The sequence below is a fragment of the Dreissena polymorpha genome, chromosome 3 (assembly GCF_020536995.1).
Source record: "Dreissena polymorpha isolate Duluth1 chromosome 3, UMN_Dpol_1.0, whole genome shotgun sequence".
NCBI classification, from domain to species: domain Eukaryota; kingdom Metazoa; phylum Mollusca; class Bivalvia; order Myida; family Dreissenidae; genus Dreissena; species Dreissena polymorpha.
The window spans coordinates 107,303,868-107,329,326 of NC_068357.1; the positions used below are offsets into that span (position 1 = coordinate 107,303,868).

At 36.7% G+C, this 25,459-nt stretch overlaps 2 protein-coding genes across 5 annotated transcripts in view; one reads left to right on the plus strand and one right to left on the minus strand.

The window, feature by feature from the left end:
• LOC127870885 (uncharacterized) overlaps nt 1-25,459 on the minus strand; it is a 385,033-nt gene that overhangs the window by 73,802 nt on the left and 285,772 nt on the right. The gene's annotated exons all lie outside the window — the stretch shown is intronic.
• Nucleotides 4,142-25,459, plus strand: part of LOC127870876 (leucine-rich repeat-containing protein 14-like) — a 40,801-nt gene continuing 19,483 nt past the window's right edge. For 3 of the 4 annotated variants that reach the window (XR_008044962.1, XR_008044963.1, XR_008044961.1), the window contains exons 1-6: nt 4,142-4,251; nt 4,508-4,605; nt 8,396-8,937; nt 12,292-12,459; nt 15,496-15,671; nt 19,087-20,513. Coding sequence is in view for 1 of the 4 variants with exons in the window: in XM_052413452.1 (XP_052269412.1) it covers nt 8,457-8,937; nt 12,292-12,459; nt 15,496-15,671; nt 19,087-19,872 (1,611 nt within the window). In the remaining 3 variants the exon portion in view is untranslated. Of the gene's footprint in view, nt 4,252-4,507; nt 4,606-8,395; nt 8,938-12,291; nt 12,460-15,495; nt 15,672-19,086; nt 23,891-25,459 lie in introns of those variants that run through there. The other variant, XM_052413452.1, reaches the window with a different exon arrangement.

Here is a 25,459-nt window from a genome sequence, read left to right on the forward strand (position 1 = left end):
AATAAACGCGTATGTGGTACTAAAGCACCCTGGAAGCATTAAATCTAGATATGACTTTGTTGACGACTGTGGCATATGGGAGGCTGGTACCACTGTAAACCAGTATTGGACATTAACCGAAAGCAGCGTTATAAAGCCCGTGTACCTTAAGAACGGGGTATACAGTTCCAAGCATCAAATTAATAGAAAAATCGAATATGTGCCATATGACCCTCAACCGGAATCAATTTGCAAACTTCATCGATACTATGCGAAATTAAAGGGTGACTCCTATTCGAGACGCATTACACTCATCACAGAAGCCACCGGCAGCATGGCCCATCTGCATCTAAAATGTGTCGCCGAGTATTTAGGAGCACCAACAAAGGTTCAAATACATGGTAATTCAAAATCAGGCGAAAAATATCAGCGAACGAATCCCGAACTACTTCGTGTGGCGTCAAACAAAGTACATGAAGGCCGAAAAACAGCAACTCAAGTAGTAAGTGACATGGCAACCGATGACAGCTTCCTAGCACCAAAAACTGCCAGACAAGTGCAAGACAAAATATATTATGAAAACAAGAAAATGGAAAACATCCCGAAAAGATCAGATAATGTAGCCGACCAAGTTTTAAGCGTAATATCAGATTTAAATAACAATGACTTCATACAAGAAATTATATTGACCAAAAATAAAGACCCTGTTATAATCATATATCATGAAAATCAAATTCTGGATATGAAACGAAATTGTGAAGGAAACAGCGGAAGTGTTATCGGAATCGACAGGACGTTTAATATTGGCAGATTTTATGTTACAGTCATGTCTTTTAAAAATCAGTCAGTTACAAGAAGAAAAAACAATCAATTTCCAATCACAATGGGCCCTATATGTTTACAATTTAATGGACAGGAACACGCATATCAAACCTTCTTTGATCACATTCGAAATAAATTAGGCGCGGACAACTACACGTTTGGAACTGACGACGAAACAGCTATGAGAAACGCAATTCGGAAAAGCTTTCCGAAGTCAAATTCTTCTTCCGTCGTCCGTTTCGTCTTCAGCCTGCTGTCGTCCGTCTTTCAACTAACGTCGTCCGTCTGCCGTCGTCCGTCCGTCCATCGTCGTCCGTCTCCCGTCGTCCGTCTTTGTCGTCCGCCTAACGTTTACGTCGTCCGTTTTTTTCGTCCGTCTTCGTCTGCGGATCGTCTGCGGTCTTCCGTCTGCCGTCTTCAGTCGTCCGTATTCCGTCTCCGTCGTCAATCTGCCGTCGTCTTTCCGTCGTCGACCGTCTTCCGTCGTCCGTCTACCGTCGTCCGTCTAACCTGCCGTCGACCGTCGTCCGTCTACCGTCGTCCGTCTTTCGTCGTCCGTCTTCCGTCGTTCGTCTTCCATCGTCCGTCTTTTGTCGTCCGTCTTCCGTCGTCCGCCTTCTGTCTGCCGTCGTCCGTCTTACGTCTAACGTCGTCCGTCTACCGTCGTACGTCTACCGTCGTCCGTCTACCATCGTCCGTCTCCCGTCTTCCGTCGTGCATCTTCCGTCTTACGTCGTCCATCTTCCGTCGTTCGTCTTCCGTCGTCCGTCTAACGTCGTCCATCTACCGTCTTCCGTCTGCCGTCGTCCGTCTTCCATCGTCCGTCTTTCGTCGTCCGTCTACCGTCGTTCGTCTTCCGTCGTCCGTCTAACGTCGTCCATCTACCGTCTTCCGTCGTCCGTCGTCCGAACAGCCAATAACAGCGTACCGAAAGTGCGGTGTCAGTATCGAAAGCCGAACTGTTAAATTGCAATGCTTATGTATGTATGTATGTATGTATGTATGTATGTATGTATGTATGTATGTATGTATGTATGTATGTATGTATGTATGTATGTATGTATGTATGTATGTAAGTATGTATGTATGTATGTATGTATGTATGTATGTATGTATGTATGTATGTATGTATGTATGTATGTATGTATGTATGTATGTATGTATGTATGTATATATTTAATTACACTTTCCGGCCTGTTTTTTTTTAAATATATAATTACTTTCTATTATAATTATCAAATTTGGAATTGAGGATATCATACTCATTGCTTGACAGACACGCTTATATGCGGATTTATTTCATTACAAACAGCTTCAAAATTTAATTTATTGTTTATATAAGTGACGATTTCGGCCTATTTTTTTTTTCAAAATTTGGCTCTTACAAGAGGTGGCCTCCACGTGGCAAGAGCTGGGCAACATATTCATTTTGTTGGCAAACTACCTCATGTATATTTAGAGAGAAATTGAATAGTATTCTGCTATTTGTTTAAACTTAAGTCAATATCTAACGAAGTTATTATTTACTAAATACATATATATTCAGTCACCTAAAAACACTATTGTGCTTTATATTTAAACTTAAATAACTTAATATTTACTTTCAAATATTCAGTACTAAAACATAACGCGAGAACAATTACAAAACAATTGTTCAATAACAATCCATATCGTCTCCTATTTCCTTCTTTGTTCATATCATCCGCTCTTTCCGATAATCCTTCTTTGTCTATATCATCCGCTCTTTACTATATACCCTATATCATCCGCTCTTTTATCCGCCTTTTAGTACGTGCCTATTTTAAACATATTAAACATTGACGAGTAAAGAACAAGCATTACACGAACATGATGTAAAATAATTATTTTTGAAAGATTCGGGTATATTTGATGCCGATTTGGGTAGATTTAGGAAGTTCAAATATTAAGTGGTGTGTAACCTATATTTGATTAAAAGTATTTTTATTTTTTTTTGGGGGGGGGGGGGGGGGGGGGGGGGGGGGAAATCAAACATTGTGACGAGTAAAGATGAAGCATTACACAAACATGATGTAAAATAATTATTTTTACAACATTTGGGTATATTTGATGCCGATTTGGGTCGATTTGGGAAGATCAAATATTAAGTGGTGTGTAACCTATATTTGATTTCAAGTATTTTTATTGGGAAATTAAACATTGTGACGAGTAAAGATGAAGCATTACACAAACATGATGTAAACTAATTATTTTTACAACATTTGGGTATATTTGATGCCGATTTGGGTAGATTTGGGAAGATCAAATATTTAGTGGTGTGTAACCTATATTTGATTTAAACTATTTTAATTGGGAAATTAAACATTGTGACGAGTAAAGATAAAGCATTACACAAACATGATGTAAAATAGTTATTTTTAAAAGATTTAGGTATATTTTATGTAGATTTATGGATATTTGATGTAGATTTGGGTAGATTTGGGTAGATTTGGGTCGATTTGGGTAGATTTGGGTAGATTTGGGTAATTCGTGTCGCCCAAATACTCGAAAACTTAATTTTTCCCAGGTATAACGCCTACGCCAACAGGTAGATCGCATTCTTCTCCATATACATGTCAAATTTCAGCAAAATTAACCGACCAGTTTTCAAGCGCCCCAAATCGCGACTATATGCGCCAGCTTAACGAAACTTAGCCCCCTTTATCATTCGTTCGAATGAACGTCATCAATGATGACGTCCAATACATCACTCATTCCATATTTTGAATTTGTACGTATATGGTGTCAAAAATCAAACGTTTTGTAAAGTGAATTTTTATCATGAAATTATATTCTTAGTGAGATAGTTATTCGATATTCCAACAATATTCATTTTATATGATGGTGAATGCAAAGTGGTTTTATATTCAGTTCTCACTGGCATTTTCATCATACTTTCTATGCTTTCAGAACGTCCAAAAAAGGCCATGTTATTTTTATTTTGTCTTAAGTTATCTCTATGAAATAAATAGGATGATAAAAAGTGAACATGTGTGTTCATTTCAAACTTGCGATTAATTTTGAAAAATGCAACTATGCAATAGCGATCAACTTTAGTGCCTTCAGCGCTTTGATTGTTTTTGCACTTGAATATATCCCAGTGTGACCCAAATTCGACGATGTAACGGTTACATGAAGCAATATTTAGCAAATTATGAAAGAAAATGAAATGTTTAATAGCACAAAATAATAATTTTAAACTCGACTGTATTACTTTGAGATGATTCCAAGACAATAATCATCCATTGAATCAATACAAATAGAACATCGTCGAATTTAGGTGTCGTCGAATTAGGGTTGCGGTAGGATACCGCTTCGTTCTGTCAATATATGACCCCAAAGAGAAACTGGTGGTGGTCAAAAAGCGCACTCTCTTACACTGCGATGAGGAACGATATATATTTTCGCGAATGAGAGCGAACGATATAAATGGTATGTAGCTGTTTTAAAACCTAAATAATGACCATGAATGTGTTTTTGCCTATCAAATGATGCATAGGGTGCTGGCATGTTCTGATATTGTGTTAGTCAAGTAATTAAGTTATTACCGTTTCGATTGTAAACAAATAATTTAATAATACAATAGAGCATAGTGAAATAGTAAATTGAGAGTCGATGAATCATTCTATGAAAAAAATGTTTTAGTGGGTCCTGTGACTGTGATACTTTTAACGTTTACACTTTATAGATTCTTCAAAGGAAATGGACTTGAGATTGCCCGCACAAGCTTCAAGGCTATACTGAATTTGTACCAAAGCAGATTATGAATTTCTTAGCTTAGTTCAGGTAAGTTATAATCAATGTTTTATAGTATTACTATAAAAATATAAATTTAACCTATGACAACATCGCATTTATGAATCAACATGTTTATTTTCCTAGGCTTAGGTTACAGGGGGTGGATTGTACACAAGTAGTTCTGGCTACCATACATTTAAATCATAAATGTCGATTGTTATGATTTTTGACTGGCGCGACTTTATAGTTATGGACCAACCCCATTAGGAAAGTCAACCAGTAATTCCCGAAAAGTTGACAGTTAACAAAGACCGGTCCAAAACAGCTTTAATATGCAGTTATTGGCCCAAATCAACCACTTGATCGGAAAGATAAACTTTTTTCACATTTAACTGATATATTCTTTCACAAAATACTATCTTAAACATTTAAAATTTATCGATTCTGCTCTTACATATCGAGAAAAACAGCGATGTGACAGACTTTCTTGAAATGCAAATCTCCCGAGATTTCACGGTCATATGACGTTATATCTATTTTTAGTAACATACCATGTGCTCAAGTGTTTTCAAATTCAGAATGACATTTCCCGGTATTTTAGATTATTCTGGCTTGTTTTGCACACAAATTGTAGTGTTAAGACAAACTCAAATTAAATATTATTTAAAACTACCTGATTCACAGTGAAATCAGTCTTATAATCCACCATACGTAAGTTGTTAATCACAAATAATAGATTTCAGAAAAAGAAAGTTATGTTTACAATCTCAGCAAAAAATGTCAAGGTCGATCCGAAAGTATCCAAATGAAAACTCGTCACGTGACAAAGCGACAATGGCGTCAAAATTGTGAATTTTAGACTGATGAGAGTTATGTTCATCTATTGTAAGATGCATTTGAAATATTTGAACCTTAAAATATTCCCGGATGCAGTAATTCATATTCATTCACTAATATATGTAGAAATGTATCCAAGAAAATTAGCTTTCTTTGAATTATAGCGTGACATAAATATGTTACGACTCTGGTTGACTTTCGATACGGGGTTCGCTTCAGCGTACAGGTCTGTCAATACTATATAAACTGTACGCTGAAGTTTCTTTAGCTATTACACAAGTAGCTAACAATCCACCCCCTGTAACCTAAGCCTAGGAAAAGATAACTGGTGTGGCGTAAGTGAGAAAAATAGTAAGAATTATTAACAATCACTCACTTGTGTATGAAGTCATCAATAACTTTTTAAATATTGATAATGCATCTACAGGATTTACACAGAGGTTAATTGGATATCAGTTGACTATTCTGAGCATAAGAATAATGTCATATAAGTATAGTAAATGTACACACCTTACTAAAGTTTACACAAAACATATAAAATCAGCAGTTGGCCGCCATGTTGAACACCAGTTACTATTGTTCTCACTTACGCCACACCAGTTACTTGCGTATGATCCAACCTCTGGGTTAGAAAGTATCTTGCTATTAAGAATTGTCTGAACAAACATTTGCTCAAATATTCTGTGTTCTGAGATCCAATGAGGTCTAACTCCTGCTGGTGTAGCTGAAGTTTCACTTTTTATCCCCACGCTTTTTGAAAAAAAGGTGGGGATATTGTGGTTATCTCCGCCGTCCGTCTGTCTGTCCGTCCGTCCTGGCCACTATCTCCTCCTACACTAAAAGCACTAGAACCTTGAAACTTACACACATGGTAGCTATGAGCATATGTGCGACCCTGCACTATTTGGGATTTTGATCTGACCCCTGGGTCAAAAGTTATAGCGGTTGGGGTGGGGCCGCGTCAGAAATTATCACTCATTTTTTTAGGTTATTTTACATTTACTTCTTTATTTCTACACCGATTCACTTCAAATTGATACTGGACCTCTCTTATGACAATACGGTCAATCTCAACCATGCATGGCCCCATTCCCAACCCTGGGGCGCCCCGCCCACATAGGCCACACCCACCAAAAATTTCCATTTACTATAATTTTTTCATTTCTACACGGATTCACTTCAAATTGATACTGAACTTTTGTTATGACATTAGGGTCAATCTCAACTATGCATGGCCCCAATCCCAACCCTGGGGCGCCCGCCCACATAGGCCACACCCACCAAAAAATTCCATTTACTATAATTTTTTCATTTCTACACGGATTCACTTCAAATTGATATTGAACTTCTCTTATGACAATACAGTCAATCTCAACTATGCATGGCCCCATTACCAACCCTGGGGCGCCCCGCCCACATAGACCACACCCACCCAAAATTGCCTTTTACTATAATTTCTTCATTTCTACACCGATTCACTTCAAATTGATACTGAACCTCTTTTATGACAATACGGTCAATCTCATCTATGCATGGCCCCATTACCAACCCTGGGGCCCCGCCCACATAGACCACACCCGCCCAAAATTGCCTTTTACAATAATTTCTTCATTTCTACACCGATTCACTTCAAATTGATACTGAACTTCTCTTATGACAATACGGTCAATCTCAATTATGCATGGCACAATTACCAACCCTGGGGCGCCCTGCCCACATATGTCACACCCACCCAAAATTGCCTTTTACTATAACTTCTTCATTTCTACACCAATTCACTTCTAATTGATGATAACTTCTCTTATGACAATACGGTCAATCTCAGCTATGCATGGCCCCATTACCAACCCTGGGGCACACCTAGGTCAAACATTCAGCGTGGGGATACGCGTCGGCCTCTGCCGCGCCATTTTTAGTTTAGATTTGGCTTGCAAATCTTAAATTTTTGTGAAAAAGCATTTCTTAAATTCATTGGTTCCTTGTCCAACTCAGCACGGAAATTCAGCCAATGAGAAACCTATTAAAATACATGTAGTTCTTGAATGGTTTGGGCTTTTATAAATACATATGTAGTTATGTACAGCTCAATGTTCTTCCTGGTAAACGCATGTAAACTATTAAAACAAATTAAGTCTCAAGTATGTCTATAACATCGAGTTCCATCAACTTAATACATCAAAACAAACACAACAACTGTTATCTTCAACATCAATTTGCATGTCTTTGGTAGCAAATTGCTCAAAACAAAAACTTCATAAGAAAAAATGTTATCAAACAAAAAGCAGAAGTTTTGAATTGAAAAATCAATGTATCTTACAGAGGTTCTGGAGAACGTTGATGAAGCATGATATGTTGATCGACACAAGATCCATCTGTCAGAGGATTCCGAAGATTCAGAATATTCGGCTTTGTCAATTTAAAAAACTTTTTTATGAAACGTTGATATGTTTGAAACGGTTTGATTTATAATATCATTATTCTGCTAGCATGCCATATATAACATATTGTTTTAATTTGAGTATTAGGGATTTATTTATTATCTATTTGTGTTAATTTATGCAAATAAATAGGTTATGAGGCTCATATATAACAAATTTTAGTTCCGCCTGGATTCTAGGCGATGAGTTTACATGAAAAAAGCCTACCAGTTGCAAGCCCAGTGACCCCGAGGGTCAATAGATGGGGTACCGATTATTGAAACTTCCTATTACAACAGATACATGAAGGGTCAAATTAGCCTTGCTATTATTATATGTAGGTAAAAAATTATACATAAAATTATTTTCTTCAATTCTAAATTCAAAGAGTATTTTATTGTCCTTAATGTTGCATTCTTTTTATTAGTCAATACATGCATATGGGGTTCTATAATTACAAAAATGAGATTCTGGCAGACAATTTTTACCTTAGTATACAATGTTTCTTACAGGTCCTTGCAGGCTTCACAGAAAGTAATTTTGTAAAGGCTGATTTATAATTCTAAATGTTTAATCCTTTCTAGATGGATGTTCCATAGAGAAAAATATGACTGAACCTTGTACACTGCTTTACGAGATCTAGCAATGTCTCAGATTAATGCAGTGTTGGCAGGTATGCAAACGTCCTTACAGTATGACCACTTCAAAGGGGCATTGTACCCCCTGACATTGGACTGTGTGCCAGTCCAAAAGGTATTCCCAATTAAATCCCTGGTTCAAATTGCCTCAGATTACATAGTGAAGGACGCTACCATGACACTAAGCGCAATAGAAGTCATGCCTCAGGAAGTGTTTACAGTGCTTTTACAGCAGGCATTAGAAGGAAACAGAGATCGTGCAGTGGATGTTTTGCTTACAAAATGGCCTTTACCCACATTGTCACTCAAGAAATTTGCACCAAACATTTTCACAAATCTTGGGCTACTTCACAGTCAGTCAGAATTGATAAAAGTGGCGAAGCAGGGTTTACGCTACACTACTTGCATTGCTCACAATTTTCTGGAAACGCTGAAGAGAAAATGTGACACAAGATTAAAAGTTGTAGACATCAGTGGATATCCAACTGGTAAGCTTATCAATCATATGTAATTTTTTGCTTCAAGATTACCATGGCTGCAAAAACAATGTGTGTACTATAATATTATTATAACAATGTCTATGAAACAGTTGCTGTTACATTGCACTGTTACATTGAATTTTAATCTTCATTAATTTATTTCAGTCCTCTGTATGTTGATTTTATAGTGTAATTTTTAATAAAGCACATTAGCTTTTTATCCCCTGCCAAAGGAGGAGGGATATTGTATTGGCGTTGTCCGGCCGTCCGTCCGTCCGTCACTTTTGTGTCAGGAGCCATATCTTGGAAGTGCTTTGGCCGATTTCATTGAAACTTGGTATGAGTATATATATGGATAAGACGATGATGCAAGCCAAATGGCATTGTTCACCATCCGTTAATAACGGAGTTATTGCCCTTTGTATCTTGAAAAAATGCTTACATCTGTGACAAAGCTCTAGTTTGGCGGGGGATAGCAATTCAACGAATTTGCTTGTTTTTTTTTAATATCAACGTGAAAGACATTATGAAATGCCTTTAAGATATACATTGTTACTAATATAGTAATTGTCATGGATATATGGGGCTGAACGCGTAAAGTCTCGACCCTAAATCCACACAGGCTATATACATCTAGGGCAGCAGCTTCCACTTTTAGTGGATTAAGCCTTAGAAGAGACTATTGAAAAAGAGAATGCCATTAAAAGTGTTGTATGGGATGAAGGCTGATCAGGGACAAGGATTCTAAGTATTTATACTATATACCTTGTATTATAATGGTATATATTCCTTGTATAAATATTGCATTTTTAAAGAGACCTCTTCACAGATTTTGATATGTCTTGAAGTTTGTCATTAAATGCTTTATATTGATTAATGTAAACATTGGATCTAAAATAACTCCAGTAAAAAAACAAGAATAAAATTAAAGAAAGAAGAAAAGTACCCCTCAACTGGGCTCGAACCACTGACCCCTGAAGTAAAAGTATATCGCTAAGACCACTCGACCATCCGTGCTCATACAATGAGTGATATATTTTATACTTTATATAAGCAATCCTCCTAGTATCACAAATCTAACGACAACAACAGAACTCTCCAAATTATTCAATTGTTTCGCGTTGCAACGATTTACAATTTCCTGGTTTTAAAATCGTCAAACGATGCATATAATGGATATTTTAGAGCATTGTAAATGTTCAGTACAACTGTTTTCTCACAAATATCATAACTACAACGAAAAGCTGCGAATCTGATTAATTTTATTTTGTCAATTTACCAAAACATGAAAAGGCCCCTTTTAATAAGGTGAGTGCGCCTCTTGTCAAGCTGAGAAGTTGACGGCAACAGTATTATTCAGGGTTGACAAAATAATCACCCTAAAGAATGCAATCCTTTTAAGGTAGCGCCACTGTAATGATTTCCTGTGATTTCTTCGAAGATTGAAGAGCCTTTCTACCTGTTTACTTATGGATATCTAATGTAAGCAGATACTAATGTGAAGTTGTCGTGGGTGAGTGGTTAAGGCGATAGACTAGAAATCTTTTGGGATTTTCCCTCACAGGTTCGAATCCAGCCGACAATGCATACTTTTTGCAACGTGTTTTATTTCTTTTCTAAAGTAATTTGATTTAATATAGCATATAAGATATGTTTATTGTTAAATATGTTGCAATTTTTATGCACATTCTTCAATTTTTAAAATTAAAACAACATCAATATGGCTAAATTGGGTGATTTACTGCTAAAAATACGAATCATGCATGTTGCATTTTTATTTTTATTTTAAAAAGTAAACAGTAAATCTGTCTATTTCTTGGTATTTTTGCTGTATATATATAAAATAAGTTCAAAATATTACTTAAATTATACTATTTTGAATTTTATGACACTTTGTTATAACCAACCCAATTTCTACTTTGCTAAACACTTACATTTCATGGCGCTCTAGCTTCCATAGATAACAAGTTATCAAAAATATATGTCTGTAAAAGAATACTTATTTCATCTTGTTAAAACTTTAAACACCTTTACTGCATCTGTACACACCAACTGCATTCCCATATTTGGAAATCTGGATTAATAATGGAACTTTCATATACCCCAGGGGTGCAAATAAACTGGACAAAAGCCAAGCGTGGGGGTGGTTTTGAAAAAATCAAGATATTTTTTTAAAAGCATGAAAAGCCTACCTCAAAATTTGCACGTAGTTCAGTGAAATGATGCTGATTAAGAAAATAATACATTAGATTATATTTGGAAAGGTGCCTATTACAGTGGTGCTACCTTAAGGCTTTCTTGATAACCAATGTGCATGTAATTGTAGTACATTGTCACAAACAAATACAGATCATTTCAAAAGAGCCGTTTTAACGGATTAAAATGTTTATTGCATCATTCGTTATCTATAGTGGGTAATGTTTGGTAATATTTTTGTATTTTGTTAAAATTTTAACCAGGTTTTCCGAAGGAAAAAACTGGTTATTAGATTGGCGAATGTCGGCCGACAGGCGGATTGGCGGGTGGAACAAGCTTGTCTGGGCCTTAACTTTGTGGTTCATTGTGAGATTTTGAAATCATTTGGCACATTTGTTCACCATCATTACACGGTGTGTGGCGGGAAAGAATGACGTCGATTTCTTCAAGGTCAAGGTCACACTTTGATGTCAAAAATGGCCATACATGTAAATGAGCTTGTCTGGGCCATAACTATGTCATTCATTGTGAGATTTTATAATCATGTTGCACATTTGTTCACCATCATTAGACGGTGTGTCGCACGAAAGAATTACGCCAATATCTCCAAGGTCAAGGTCGCCACGACTAAAAATAGATTTATTTTAAGACAAGGGGGTAACTATGAACAATCAGTTCAGTTTGAGTTGTCTCCCTTTATCAGACTTTTTTTTTTCAAATTGAAAACCTGGTTTTGTGACAATTTAGTCCCTTGTCTTAGTCTTCCACAGAAAATAAGCTGCATTCTCTATCTGTTTGATGTAAAATTGTGCAAAGTATATATGTTAAATTTAATGTTGACTTGGCCAGAAGTGCTGCAGAGGTGAAAACAAAATGGAGCATGGCACAGCTTACTTTTACTTTGTTTAACTCTTTTTCCACAAGGAAGCCAAGTGGATATTGCTATATGCAACCAGCTTAAAACAAGAACAAGCTGCAAGTTACTCACAATCTGTTCAGGTTTTATGCTGTTTTCTGCTGATCAGTATCTTAGTTTTGAAAATGAAGCCTTTAACAACTTGAAAACTAGTAAGAATGGTCTTAAATTTTATTTGACTACAAATGCTTCAAAGTAAGTTTCTTAGGGCTGAATATTTCACTGTAGTGTTTGATCTGCTATCTGTATAGCTGAAGTGATCACATACTACCTGGCAACACACTGCATGCTGGCCCACAATGAGGCCCGACAGAACATGATGATACGCAAGTATGAAGAGGCTGTGAAACTGCTGCCAGAAAATGAAGCCTGTGCTCGCGAAAGGTTCACAACCGACCAGTCACTGCCTGATGACAACTGTAAATATGGATTTTGTTATTTTGGGGGTATGGGATCCTAGGCCTGTATTTTAGAGAAGAAAAACTTTAGTTTTGGCCTTTTTGCATGTAATTGTTGAGAGCAGGGGAATGAAAAGGCGTTGGTTTAGATAGTTTTAAGTCATACAGGAAGAATCAGCAGATTGCATAACCCATGGGCTGATCTCCAATACGATGAACTTTCAACTCGGGCGATAGAAAAAAGTGTTAATTGATTTCTCAATTTGCGATAAAAACAATCACAAAAGACTGTAAGAAAATAAAGTAAACATTAATCAAATTACTCATTCTAGAGGCTAATGTTTCAAGTAAAACTGCTTGAAGTTACTTAACTTTTTTTTCAAGTACATTTTAAGTGTCTGATTATTATTATAATATATCTCAAGTTTATATCAAGTACACATAGCAAAGTATATAGCTATAATTTATGTGATTTTTTTCTTAAACTTAAAAATATCATAAAGAGTTATATTAAATTAGTTTTACCCAAATCAGTGGACTAATCACACATAAAAAATCCCAATCCTGATTTATATTTTTTTTCCAAAATGGCCAGGAAATGGTCTGAGGAAGAATGTTTCTTATTGTCTTTGTAAGGGGCTACCCATATGTAAAGTGATATGTTTGTCTTTTCTTGCATATACTTTTGTAAAACTGACAATGCTGCTTACAATAATAGTTGACTATGACTATGAGATACTGTTAAATTATACATCTACTTTGAAAATGAAAATGAAATATTATATTGAATATTACTTTTAGTTTGGTCTACATGTACATTGACAGCTGATTAAAAGGAAACTGATTATTTTGCGCTGTCTGAGTTTTTTCGAAGCTTATGAACCAAATGTGAAAACACTGAAATTAAGAATAAAAATACAGTGAAGAATTCTCAGAGCGAATTTCATTAGACCTGTAATAACCCAAGCAAGAATATCAATAATGGAATTCAAAAGTGAATACTACATGTACTTTGTTGACATCTTAAATTCCTAGATGCAGTGCATATGTTAGGAGTGTTGGCTTTATTTCATGATAGTGTCACTTTTAAAGAATTATAAATCTTTGTGGCTATAAAAATAATGCCTTTGGCTATGAACTGTTGAAAGTTTCTTAGCCCCATTAACTATGAAGATGACAAAGACAGTTTTGCAGTCTGAATCAGCTACCCTGGGCAAAATGAAACCACTCTTCAAGTCAAACATGTCTGACAAAAATGTGTGCATCTGACAATTTGTTTAATGGTAAACCTATCTGTTATATGCCATTTATAATGCTAGTTTCACTTCATCTGAGTTAACCCTCTTCATTTAAGAATTTTGTTCTTTCTTATTGAGTCTTTCACTTGTATCTGTATAAATGCACGTCCTTTTTTATTAATAATTAAGTTTTTCTCTAATTGAGATGTGTTTGCACATGCACAAAGCAGTTGCTATTATTTCTTTAACAATGAGCTGTGAAGATGTGTGTTTTACAATGATATTTCTGAAATTAATTCATGTTTTCACAACATGTAATACTTTTAACAGTGCTCCAGCTAGGCCTTAATTGAAGGGCGCCCCGCCCTCAGCCCTCCCGAACCTCCGCCCTGCCCTTCTAAGGGCCCCCCCTGCCCTTAAAAAAAAAAATATTTTTTTTTGAAAGTTCCCTTTTGACAAAATACTTCGTGTCCAAAGTACCCTTTAGACAAAAAAGCCCCCCCCCCCACTGCTCTTTTCAAATCCTAGCTGGAGCACTGCTTTTAAAGATATATATATTCTATAAATACAGTAAACCTTGTTTCCATAAAAAATATTTGTATTAGTTTATAGTCCATATGTTTGCATATCTTTTTACTGTGTGCTAATGCAATTGTCAATGCATTATTCAATATTTGTGGACAATCAAAAAATATGTTGACGATGATGATGAACAAGAAAAATGACAATCGACAATATTATTATAAAGCTTGCTGCTTATGACAAATTAAATTAAACACTTCTAAACTCTCTATAGGCTACATTAATTGCAAAATCTCCTTGCAACTTGTTCACAACATGTGTGCCAGAGATATCTTCGTTAAGTTTGAAACTTGTTCACAATTAAAAATAAGGGGTAAAAACTAGGTCACGAGGTAAAATCAAAGAATGTGCTTGTGAATACTCCAGAGGCTACATTTATTGACAACAATTTATGAATCTCTCTTCAGAATGTTTGTCCAAATAAAAATGCAGAATTGTGAATTTTCCTCCTTTCAGCTGATTTCCTATCTTTCTATGTAAAAGTAATTTTAGAAATAGTTATTAACTTTGCTGGATCTATGTATGAATGAAGAGATTTATTGAACCATGTAAAGGGGGAAGGTCATTTTCCTCTCCACAGGCGGTTCTTAAATCTCTCCCCGGTGACCTGTATTTTGAACGAGGTTTCTAGATCAAACTAGAGAAAAAGCTTTTGAACACTAGAGGCCAAATGTATTGCCCAATATTCATATTCATGGGTGGTGCGGTGGTCGAGTGGTAACACTCTGGGCTACCATTCCAGAGGTCCCTGGTTCAAATCCCGGCCGGGGCACTGGAAATTTCAGAAATGCTTCAAGTGTTTCCCACCCAACTAGAGATGTACTGGTATGAAACCAAGGTAATTCTCGCGTGTATCGGTGCTATACACTGAGCACGTAAAAGAACCAAGGTATCTATTCGCAAAGAGCTAGGGTATCGCACCCGGATTCCTTGTATCCTAATACTGTCTCTTCTGCTTGCTGTCTCTTCAGCAAAACCAAAGGACCCCATTGGAAATAAGTGCTTGCACTTTCATGGGTTATCCTTGACCGCAAGGTCAAAATAAATACATACATACATACATACTGTAATACATGTAATACATACATGTGACAGCAAGTGAATACTACCTGCTCAAAACAGTTAATATCCTCAGGGTCTCAGGTGAGTGCTGTAGGGCCGTAGGTCCTCTTGTTTTCAAACTTAAAAAAGTTTGGTGATTAATTATCACTAATACATGTGCTTGTTTTCTCTCCAGTTGTGGTGAAATTGGACGTGTTTATAAGCTCCGAGGCGTCGCTGTATGAGCTCTGCAAAGCCCTGAAGGTGTCCGGTTTCCAGGAGAGCACTCTAAAACTGATCGTTAACAAGCTGGATGCCACTTGTCTTGGTGCAGGCAAAGTGGAAATACTCCTAGAGCAGCTCAACCCTGAGGTAGGTTGGGAAGAGAAAGATCTAAATCAGCATTGTTTTTAGCTCACCTGAGCACAACTTGTTTGTTGTGAGTTTTTGTGACACTAGGTCATAACATTTGTTCAAATGATATCTCACCATAGTTTTAAACTGGGTCATGGGGGTAAAAAACTAGTCAATTAAAGGAAATGCTTGTGAACGCTACAAGTCACATCGACAAATCTTCATAAAGCCTGGTCAGAACATTTGTCTTAGTGTTGTATTGATTGAGTTCAAACGAGGACAAATCAATTAAAAAACTTGTGAACACTCTAGAGGACACATTTATTGGACAATCATCATGCACATGCGTAGATTAATTGTTCTTATGATATCATACTAATGATATTTTGGCCAATTTTTATGCACAAACGGGCGGCATATAGTTTTCACACTGTCAGTCGGTCGGTCGGACAGTCACTCTTTTCGTGTCCGCTCTCTAATTTTAGTAGTTCTCAGCCGATCATCACCTGACGTGGTCAGAAGTTGTATCTAGATAATGTCTAGGCCAAGATCAAACATGGGTCATGCCGGGCCAAAAACTAGGTCACGGGGTCACCTAGTGCGTTTAAAATATTTAGCATGGTGTCAGCTCTCTAATTCAAGTTGTTTTCATCCAATCTTCCCGAAACGTGGTCAGAAGTTGTATCTTGATAATGTCCATGCGTCGTTCGAACATGGGCCATGCTGGGCCTAAAACTAGGTCACAGGGTCACTAAGTGCATTTTAAACATTCATGGTGTCAAGTAGTTTTATCCGATCTTCACCAAACTTGGTCACAAGTTTTATCTAGATAATGTGTAGGCCAAGTTCTAACATGGGCCATGCCGGGCCAAAAACTAGGTCATGGGGTCAAAAACTAGGTCAGGGGGTCACTAATTGCGTTTTTAACCTTCAGCATGGTGTCCGCTCTCTAATTCAAGTAGTTTTCATTTGATCTTCACCAAACTTGGTCAGAAGTTGTATCTAGATGATCTCTAGGCCAAGTTGGAACATGGGCCATGCCAGGCTAAAAACTAGGTCTCTTAGTGCGTTAGACATTCCGCATGGTGTCTGCTCTCTATTTCAAGTAGTTTTCATTCAATCTTCACCCAAAAATGCAAAGAATTGGTAGAAAAAAACCCATCTATAAACTGCAGCAGATGACATGTGTAACAAACAACAAAATTTAAATATTGAACACCTGTTATGCAGCAAACTAATAGTTTAATAAAATAAAGGCGATGTATATCTCAAAATTTTTTACACAGTTGTGCTTTTATGTAGTGACAAAGTTACAGTTGGGGGCATCCGTGTCGTGTGGACACATTTCATGTGTCTTGGTTCTTGATACATCATAAAAGCTTATACAAACAATTCAGCTACTTTGGGTATCAGTTGAGAGGCATATGGCCTTTGACCCTCTTGTTTAAAATAAGTATTACATAAAGTGTAAAATTTTATACGGTAATTATAAGTGAAGATTTATATTTTTTAGTTGATTTTTTTCCTGAATTGAGCCAAAATAATTGCAGAGGGAATAAGCAGGTTTGTCACCTTTCTCTTTTTTGCTTACCCCCCTGCTTTTCCTCTGCATTAAAAATAAGTTAAAAAAGTTGTTTGAGCTAAGATTTTTGAAAAAAAAAGTGAAATGTTAAATGTGAAGGTTATTCTTTGAAACCTTAGTATAAAGTATTTTATTAAGATTCCTTGGATTTTGCAAATTAAGTCAACATGTCACCAGACTAATCCTGCTTTCTTCTGGGCCCAATTTTAACAGCACCCTGTTCCTTTTATGGACCTGAATATATTGCTTAAAGATTCTACAGATCATGGATTCCATCACATGAGGTGTTTGGGAAAACAGGGCTTAACGCATGTGAGTTAAGTGTCATCCCAGTTTAGACTGTGCTGTCTGCACAGGCTCATCAGGAATGACCCTTTCTGCATTTTAAGTATTTTTTGTTTCAAGTAAGACTCTTCTTTGCCAAAAAAAACATTTAAAATAAAAGTGTCATCCAAGATAAACCTTTGCAGACTGCACAGGCTAGACACTTTACGCAAATGCATTACACCCAGTTTTATCAGAATGAGGCTCACATATTAATCACAAATGTCAAACATGCATTTTGTGTAGTAAATGGTTTTAAAAGCTCAACATGTGATATTCACAAGCGATAATTAGTTAATTTTGCAAATGAATTAAAACTTTGGTTAGATTTGTAGAAGCAGCAATTGACAGATTGCGGAGTTTTGATTGACAACTGTATCTGACAAATCCAAATTATTAATTTACTGTCAATTACATCATTGTTAACTGATATGATCTTATACATACTGGATCCTGTTGGACAAATAGAATTTAAGAAACAAACTAAAAATGGTTAAACAGCATTCCTTGGGGAAGATTAAGCACCAACAAAAAGATAATATTTTTGGAATATTGACTGTGTGGTTAAGAGCTCAATGTTTTAGGCATGGCCTTGTGATATTTCTTGGTGGTGGAGTATCAAAGGAGTTCACAAGGGTTTTACACACGGGCTGGACAGAATATTAGCGCACCGTTAAGAACTTTATTTATGCACATATCTCAAATTATGGAAATACATTTGCAAAAATCTTGCAGTTTGTGCCGATAACTTACAATTTAAGAATAAATGATGGAGTACATATGAAATCGGTGCCAAAATTTCATGTTGCGTGCAGCATAACCGTGTCCATGAATGCATTACACATCAAATTTTGGGCCAAGAACACAGACTTATTAAATAAAATAATTCTGGTGTATTACAATTTACCATAAGCAGCATAACAAAATTGTCTTTTAAGCAATAGTTGAAATTCTTAAGAAAAAAAGTTATTGAAATAAAAGCACCGAATACCGGTGTGGTTACATCCATTAACATTCAATAATGAAACCCACAAAGTCACGTCATCCTGCACTCTGTTAAGCTCCTCATACTTTCAATGGCCAGAATTTCTAGTGACTGTTGACTTAAGAATTGAACAAAATAAGTTTGATAATGTTTTTGTTTGTTGTTGTTGGGTCTTTTGCTGTCTGGTGCTTTAACATTACATAGGCTTTCTTGCAAAAATGGTTTGGCACATTTTTAAAGCATGTGCATTTCTAATTTTTTCTGATTTTTTAAACTAAGTAAGTCTTTTTACTGTTTTATACCATGGTATCTATGTATTATTTCATGCACATGTAATTTTGTCTCTCAATTATTTAATGCACATTTACTTTTCTCTCTATGTGTCTTTTTTTGTCTGTTTATTTCACCAGTATAACTAAAATGTATGATTCTCTCAGAAAAAAAAGCTTAACCACTGCTGAGTGCTGTTATATTGGTAATAAATGATCATCATTATTGTTCTACCAGTCAAAAACATAGTGTATAGAAGACATTTATTTCAGTTACTTCATGGACTAAGTTTGAAGTTTAACTCGATCAATTCCGAAGAGCTGTCCAAGCTGTGTCCACTCCTACGAACTCTTACAAACCTCACCATCCTGGATCTCTCGGGTAACATGATCAACCTGTCTGTAGCGGCCAGCGATGCTTGCGTTAACTTCACAGACACTTTAGGCTCACTAGGTCATTTAGTGAGACTCGATTTAAGTAACAATATTGTACGCGGCAACCTTCGGAGAGTGTTGTCTGCAGTTGTTCAGCCACTGCAGTATTTATCACTCGAAGGCTGCGGCTTATCGCCAGTTGACATTGCCTATCTTTCCGTATCTCACCATTCTGCATCTGTTTGTGAACTCCTTCTCAGTAATAACAATTTACGACAGAGCCTGTCTTCTCTGATGGCATTACTTAGGAACCTAAAAACCAGCCTTAAGCTTATCCAGCTCGAGAACTGCAGTTTTTCCGATGAAAACTGCAGCATGTTGTCAGAATCCATGAAGAGACTTACCTCGGTAGTGTACCTGGATCTACAGGATAATCTCTTCTCTCGAAACAATGTATACCAGCTTGGGGTGTCCCTAGCGTGTCTGGAGACTCTGCAGTACCTTAGGGTGTCTTACCCGACTGACAGTTACCATGACGACCCTGAAGTGCAGAACCAGTCGCAGAAGGAGTTTGTGGTCATGCTGGGCGAGCTTATATACCGAGAGAAGCAGCGGCTGCACCAGAATGAGAAAACATTGAGTGTGATATTTTGTCATTTGCCTCATGTGCATGTACAAATATAATTGTACTTGTAGTGATTTATTATTTCCTGACCTTTTCAAAAGAGCCACATTGTGGAAAAACTAGGCTTTATAAATGTGCATAAAATTCCATCCCAGACTTGCCTGTGCAGTCTGCACAGGCTAATCAGGGAAGACACTTTCCACCTAAACAGGATATTTGTTTGGAAGATGCTTCCTTTAAATGAAAAATTTCATAAAAGCGGAAATTGTCGTCTCTCATAACCCTGTGAGGACAGCACAGGCTAATCAGCACATTATTTTACCCACGTGCAGTCCGCCAAATTTGTGCAGTAGAAGGCTTAATAGTATTTAAAGTGATTTGTTTTCAAATGTTTGGGCTTATACTTGTTTTTATGCCCCCGGATCAAATGAACGGGGGTATATTGTTTTTGGCCTGTCTGTCTGTGTGTGTGTCTCTGTCTGTCTGTGTGTGTGTGTGTCTGTCTGTCCGTCCGTCCGTCCGTTCGTCCGCCTGTCTGTCTGTCTGTTTGTCTGTCTGTCTGTCATTGTATGTGTCACAAAACTTTAACCTTGGTCATAACTTTTGCATTATCGATTATAGCAACTTGATATTTGGCATGCATGTGTATCTCATGGAGCTGCACATTTTGAGTGGTGAAAGGTCAAGGTCATCCTTTAAGGTCAAAGGTCAACAACAAAAATTCAAAGCGGCGCATTAGGGGGCATTGTGTTTGTAACAAACACATCTCTTGTTGCTTAATAAAAAATGCTTACATTCTATTTAAATCCTTTGTTAATAGGTTCAAGTTGTAAAGGTTTTATTGCCTATCCTAAGATACTGATGATCAGCAAACAGCATAAAACCTGAACTGCCATTGAGTTACTCATAGGCTGTTCTGGTTTTATGCTGGTTGCATACAGCCGTTTCAAATTTTCTTTTTAGTGGGAAAGGGTTAAGATAATGATGTCTGCAAGTACTAGTAATTTGATTTACAAATCCCAATGTTTAATGAGATAACCCAACACAATGAAAGCTTCAGTCAAGTATGATCAACCGTTTAGATTACTTTAAGGCAGTGTAAGCCCAGAAGGTGATGGTCCATATAATGGTGCAATATTTTAATCTTTATGTACCCAAACAGAGGCTTGCTTGTATATGAAATTGTTGTGCTCTTCTCATATGATGTTAAAATCTTCATGGTTGAAATCCTTCAGACTTTGTCATGACTTTGTCTATAGTTATCAGGCTTGACATATCTTATATTTGCTGACATGTCCAGTTTTTACAAAGCTTTTGTGACTGTTGTCTGTACATGCTGTGGGACAAAATTGTCAATGCAGATTTTGCCATCACTGGTTATTTTTATAAAGTATTTTGGACAAAGAATCACCCTTTTTTAAGCTGTCATCTCTTTTATTCACAATTCTTACATAATATTTAATTATTTTGCTATTGATAAAGAACACTATAATTTTTAGCTGGGCTGTTTTCAGAGAAAACCTGAGGTATTGTCATAGCCAGTCGTCGTGTCCTGCCGTCTGCCGTCCACGTTGTGCTGAAACCGTAACATTGGTTCAAAAATCAAAGTGCTTCCACCTACAACTTTGAAACTTCATATGTAGATGCACCTTGATGACTTCTACATGCCAAACCCATTTTTCGGTCACAAGGTCAAAGGTCAAGGTCACTGTGACCTCTAAAAAACAAACACATTCTGACAAGCATTCATTTATTTAAAACTGCAACCGCAGCAGAGCATTGGCACCCTTCATGGGGTGTGCTGTTGTTGAAATTGTCTTCATTAACAAAGCAGAATGAAGTATTTAACTTAAGCACAGAATGTTCTCATTTCAATTAAAACATTATTCAAACTAAGCACACAATTAACTACATTCCAAATCAGGAGTTTAAAGCCACACACCTTGAAATGAAATACACTTTAATTAATACATATGGATGCAATTTGAAAGTGTGCAAAATTGTTGTTAAATCTATAGCCTAGTTAGCAAGTAATTTATTAGTTTTCAAACGGCTTTTAAAACTGAAAATAGGATTTCCATACGTATACATATGTGCGTCAATTTCGAAAAACGTGTTTATTTTTAAGTTTTAAAGTTAAAAAAAGACGGATTTCTACCTTGTAACCGCCAGATATATTATAATTGGCTTAGAAAAATTAAATCTATAGCCTAGTTTGCAAATAATTTATTATTTTTCAAAGGGTACCGCTTTTAAAACCGAAAGTAGGATTTCTGGACGTATACGTCCGTTTCGACAAACACGATTATTTTTAAGTTGTTAATCGCAAAAAAAGACGGATTACTACCTTGTAACCACCAGATATATTCTAATTGGCATATATAAAATATGTTTCTTATTTATTCTTAAATTTACTATGCCAAATAAGGTGTGTGGCTTTAAAATATAATTATCATAATATATCTTATAAAAATAGTCTTAAAAGAAATGAACACAATTTATTTCATTAGAATTGTATTGATTTATTATGCTCCCCCAAAATTTATTTTGGGGAGATCATACAGTCGCCGCTTTGTCTGTCCGTCCGTCCGTCCGTGCACAATTTTGTCCGGGCTATTTCTCAGCAACTAATGACTGGAATTCAATGAAACTTTATGGGAAGCTTCACTACCACTACCAAGAGGAGATGTGCATATTATCAGCAGGTTCTGGTTGGATGATTTTTCACAGAGTTATGGCCCTTTGAAATTTTCCATTAACTGTACATATAGTGCTATTCTTGTCCAGGCTATTTCTCAGCAACTAATGACCGGAATTCGATGAAACTTTATGGGAAGCTTCACTACCAAGAGGAGATGTGCATATTATCAGCAGGTTCTGGTCGGATGATTTTTCACAGAGTTATGGCCCTTTGAAATTTTCCATTAACTGTACATATAGTGCAATTCTTGTCCGGGCTGTTTCTCAGTAACTAATGACCGGAATTCAATGAAACTTTATGGGAAGCTTCACTACCAAGAGGAGATGTGCATATTATCAGCGGGTTCTGGTCGGATGAGTTTTCACAGAGTTATGGCCCTTTGAAATTTTCTATTAAAAAATTATTGTTCCCCCAACTACTGTGCCCTCAAGACGTTTCCTTTTATCTGAATATATAGTGCAATAAAAAAAAACTTTGGGGAGCATCACCCGTCTCCGTCGATTTCTTGTTATCTGATTGCTGGGGACGTAAATATTTTCCCCAATTCCCCCCAATCCGCCCACAACAAGCAAAACAAAAAACAAATGGGCTGTGAACCATGAAAAGGGGTTTAATACATGTGCGTAAAGTGTCATCTCAGATAAGCCTAATTAGGCTAATCAGGGACAACACTTTATGCTTTTATGATATTTTTGGTTTAAAGAAAGTTTCTTGTTAAGGTGGAAAGTGTCGTTCCTGATTAGCCTGTGTGGACTGCACAGGCTAATCTGGGACAACACTTGGCACATGCATTAAACCCCTTTTTCTCAGAGCGTGCCTCAAATATATGTGCTAAATAGAAATAGGTTGGGTTGGTGGTAATTACAAACACACTGTTCTATCTATTAGCTTAAATATTAAATTCGTGGAAGTGTTTGCTCACACTCCAGAACTTCTAAATACCTGGATGACTGGATGTGTCTTTATGTCACTTACTCCCATAACCAAATGCTGTGTTTTGTACAGGTCTTGTCCTTTCTGCCCATGGTCAAGGTCATAATTCAAACTGTCTTGATCATTATCCCAAGTTCAATAGAAACCGTTTCTAGTATATGTTTACAATAAGCATGACATGTATCCATTATTTATTTTAACCAATGAAATTCATAAATACACACGTGATTATTTGAGACAGTATATATTTAAAAGACTATTGTATTCTGTGACTCAGGATAAATTTGTATTTTTTAAGACTACAGGTACATGAGCATGATTTGAATACATATACATGAGTTTGATGTGATATTGTTAAAGAAGAACAACCGCTGTAAATTTACATAGTTTGTAATTGTTTAAGATGCTTGTTGTAATTTAAAAAAATAAATATTTATTGCGCAGTGGTCTCTGTTTAAATATATTTATGCCCCCCTTCGAAGAAGAGGGGGTATATTGTTTTGCACATGTCTGTCCGTATGTCCGCCCACCAGATGGTTTGCAGATGATAACTCAAGAACGCTTAGGCCTAGGATCATGAAACTTGATAGGTATATTGATCATGACTCGCAGATGACCCCTATTGATTTTGAGGCCACTAGGTCAAAGGTCAAGGTCACGGTGACCCGAAATAGTAAAATGGTTTCCGGATGATAACTCAAGAATGCTTATGCCTAGGATCATGAAATTCATAGGTACATTGATCATGACTCGCAGATGACCCCTATTGATTTTCAGGTCACTAGGTCAAAGGTCAAGGTCACGGTGACCCGAAATAGATAAATGGTTTCCGGATGATAACTCAAGAACGCTTATGCCTAGGATCATGAAACTTCATAGGTACTTTGATCATGACTCGCAGATGACCCTTATTGATTTTCAGGTCACTAGGTCAAAGGTCAAGGTCACGGTGACCAGAAATAGTAAAATGGTTTCCGGATGACAAGTCAAGAACGCTTATGCCTAGGATGATTTTCAGGTCATGAGGTCAAAGGTCAAGGTTATTTGAAAAAAAGTTATGAGCTGTAAACCTACTTAGAGATTCCAAAATACCAAAGTACATGGCTGTACACTGCCTTAGAGATTCCAAACACACATGTAAATGGCTGTAAACTGCCTTAGAGAGTCCAAAACCCCAATAGTAATGGCTGTAAACTGCCTTAGAGATTAAAAAATGCTAATGTACATGGCTGTAAAGTTCCCTAGAGATTCCAAACTACAAATGTACATGACTGTAGACCACGTTGAAGATTCCAAAATACCTTCATATTTGGTATGCATGTGTACATGGACAAGGCCTTTCCATACGCACACAAATGTTGACCCCTTTGACCTTGACCTTGAACTTACGGTCCGTGTTTAGGTTTCGAAATCTGCGTTTAGGTTTAAAAAAATGCTCATAACTTCTATGTCGCTTCAGATGTAACCTTCATATTTGGTATGCATGTGTATATGGACAAGGCCTTTCCATACGCACACAAATTTTGACCCCTTTGACCTTGAACTTAGGGTGTGCATTAAGGTTTCGAAATCTGCGTTTAGGTTTCAAAAAATGCTCAAAACTTCTATCAAAGCGTTTTTGGGGGCATACGTCGTCCTATGGAGTCAGCTCTTGTTTGTATACAGTCCACTCTCGTTATCTCGACATCGGATATCTCGATATTCTCGATATGTCGAAGTAAGCTCAATGTCCCAACTTTTTTCCTTCCTTATCTATATCAATAAACATCGCATATCTCGATTTTCGTTATGTCGAATAATTCGATATAAAATTTTGTCCCGATTCCCGATTTTACGTGTATTTACTGTGGTTTCTCTCGAAGTGCGATTAACTGTTCCAGTGTCGGCAAAAGGTGAAAAAAAATTCCTTTGATACTTCACCGTCCCGCTTCGCCCGGCTGCTCCCGATACTGTGCGGTAGGAAATTGATCCGTTAATTGCATCAATGATCACACGTGTGTAATGTCGTTAGC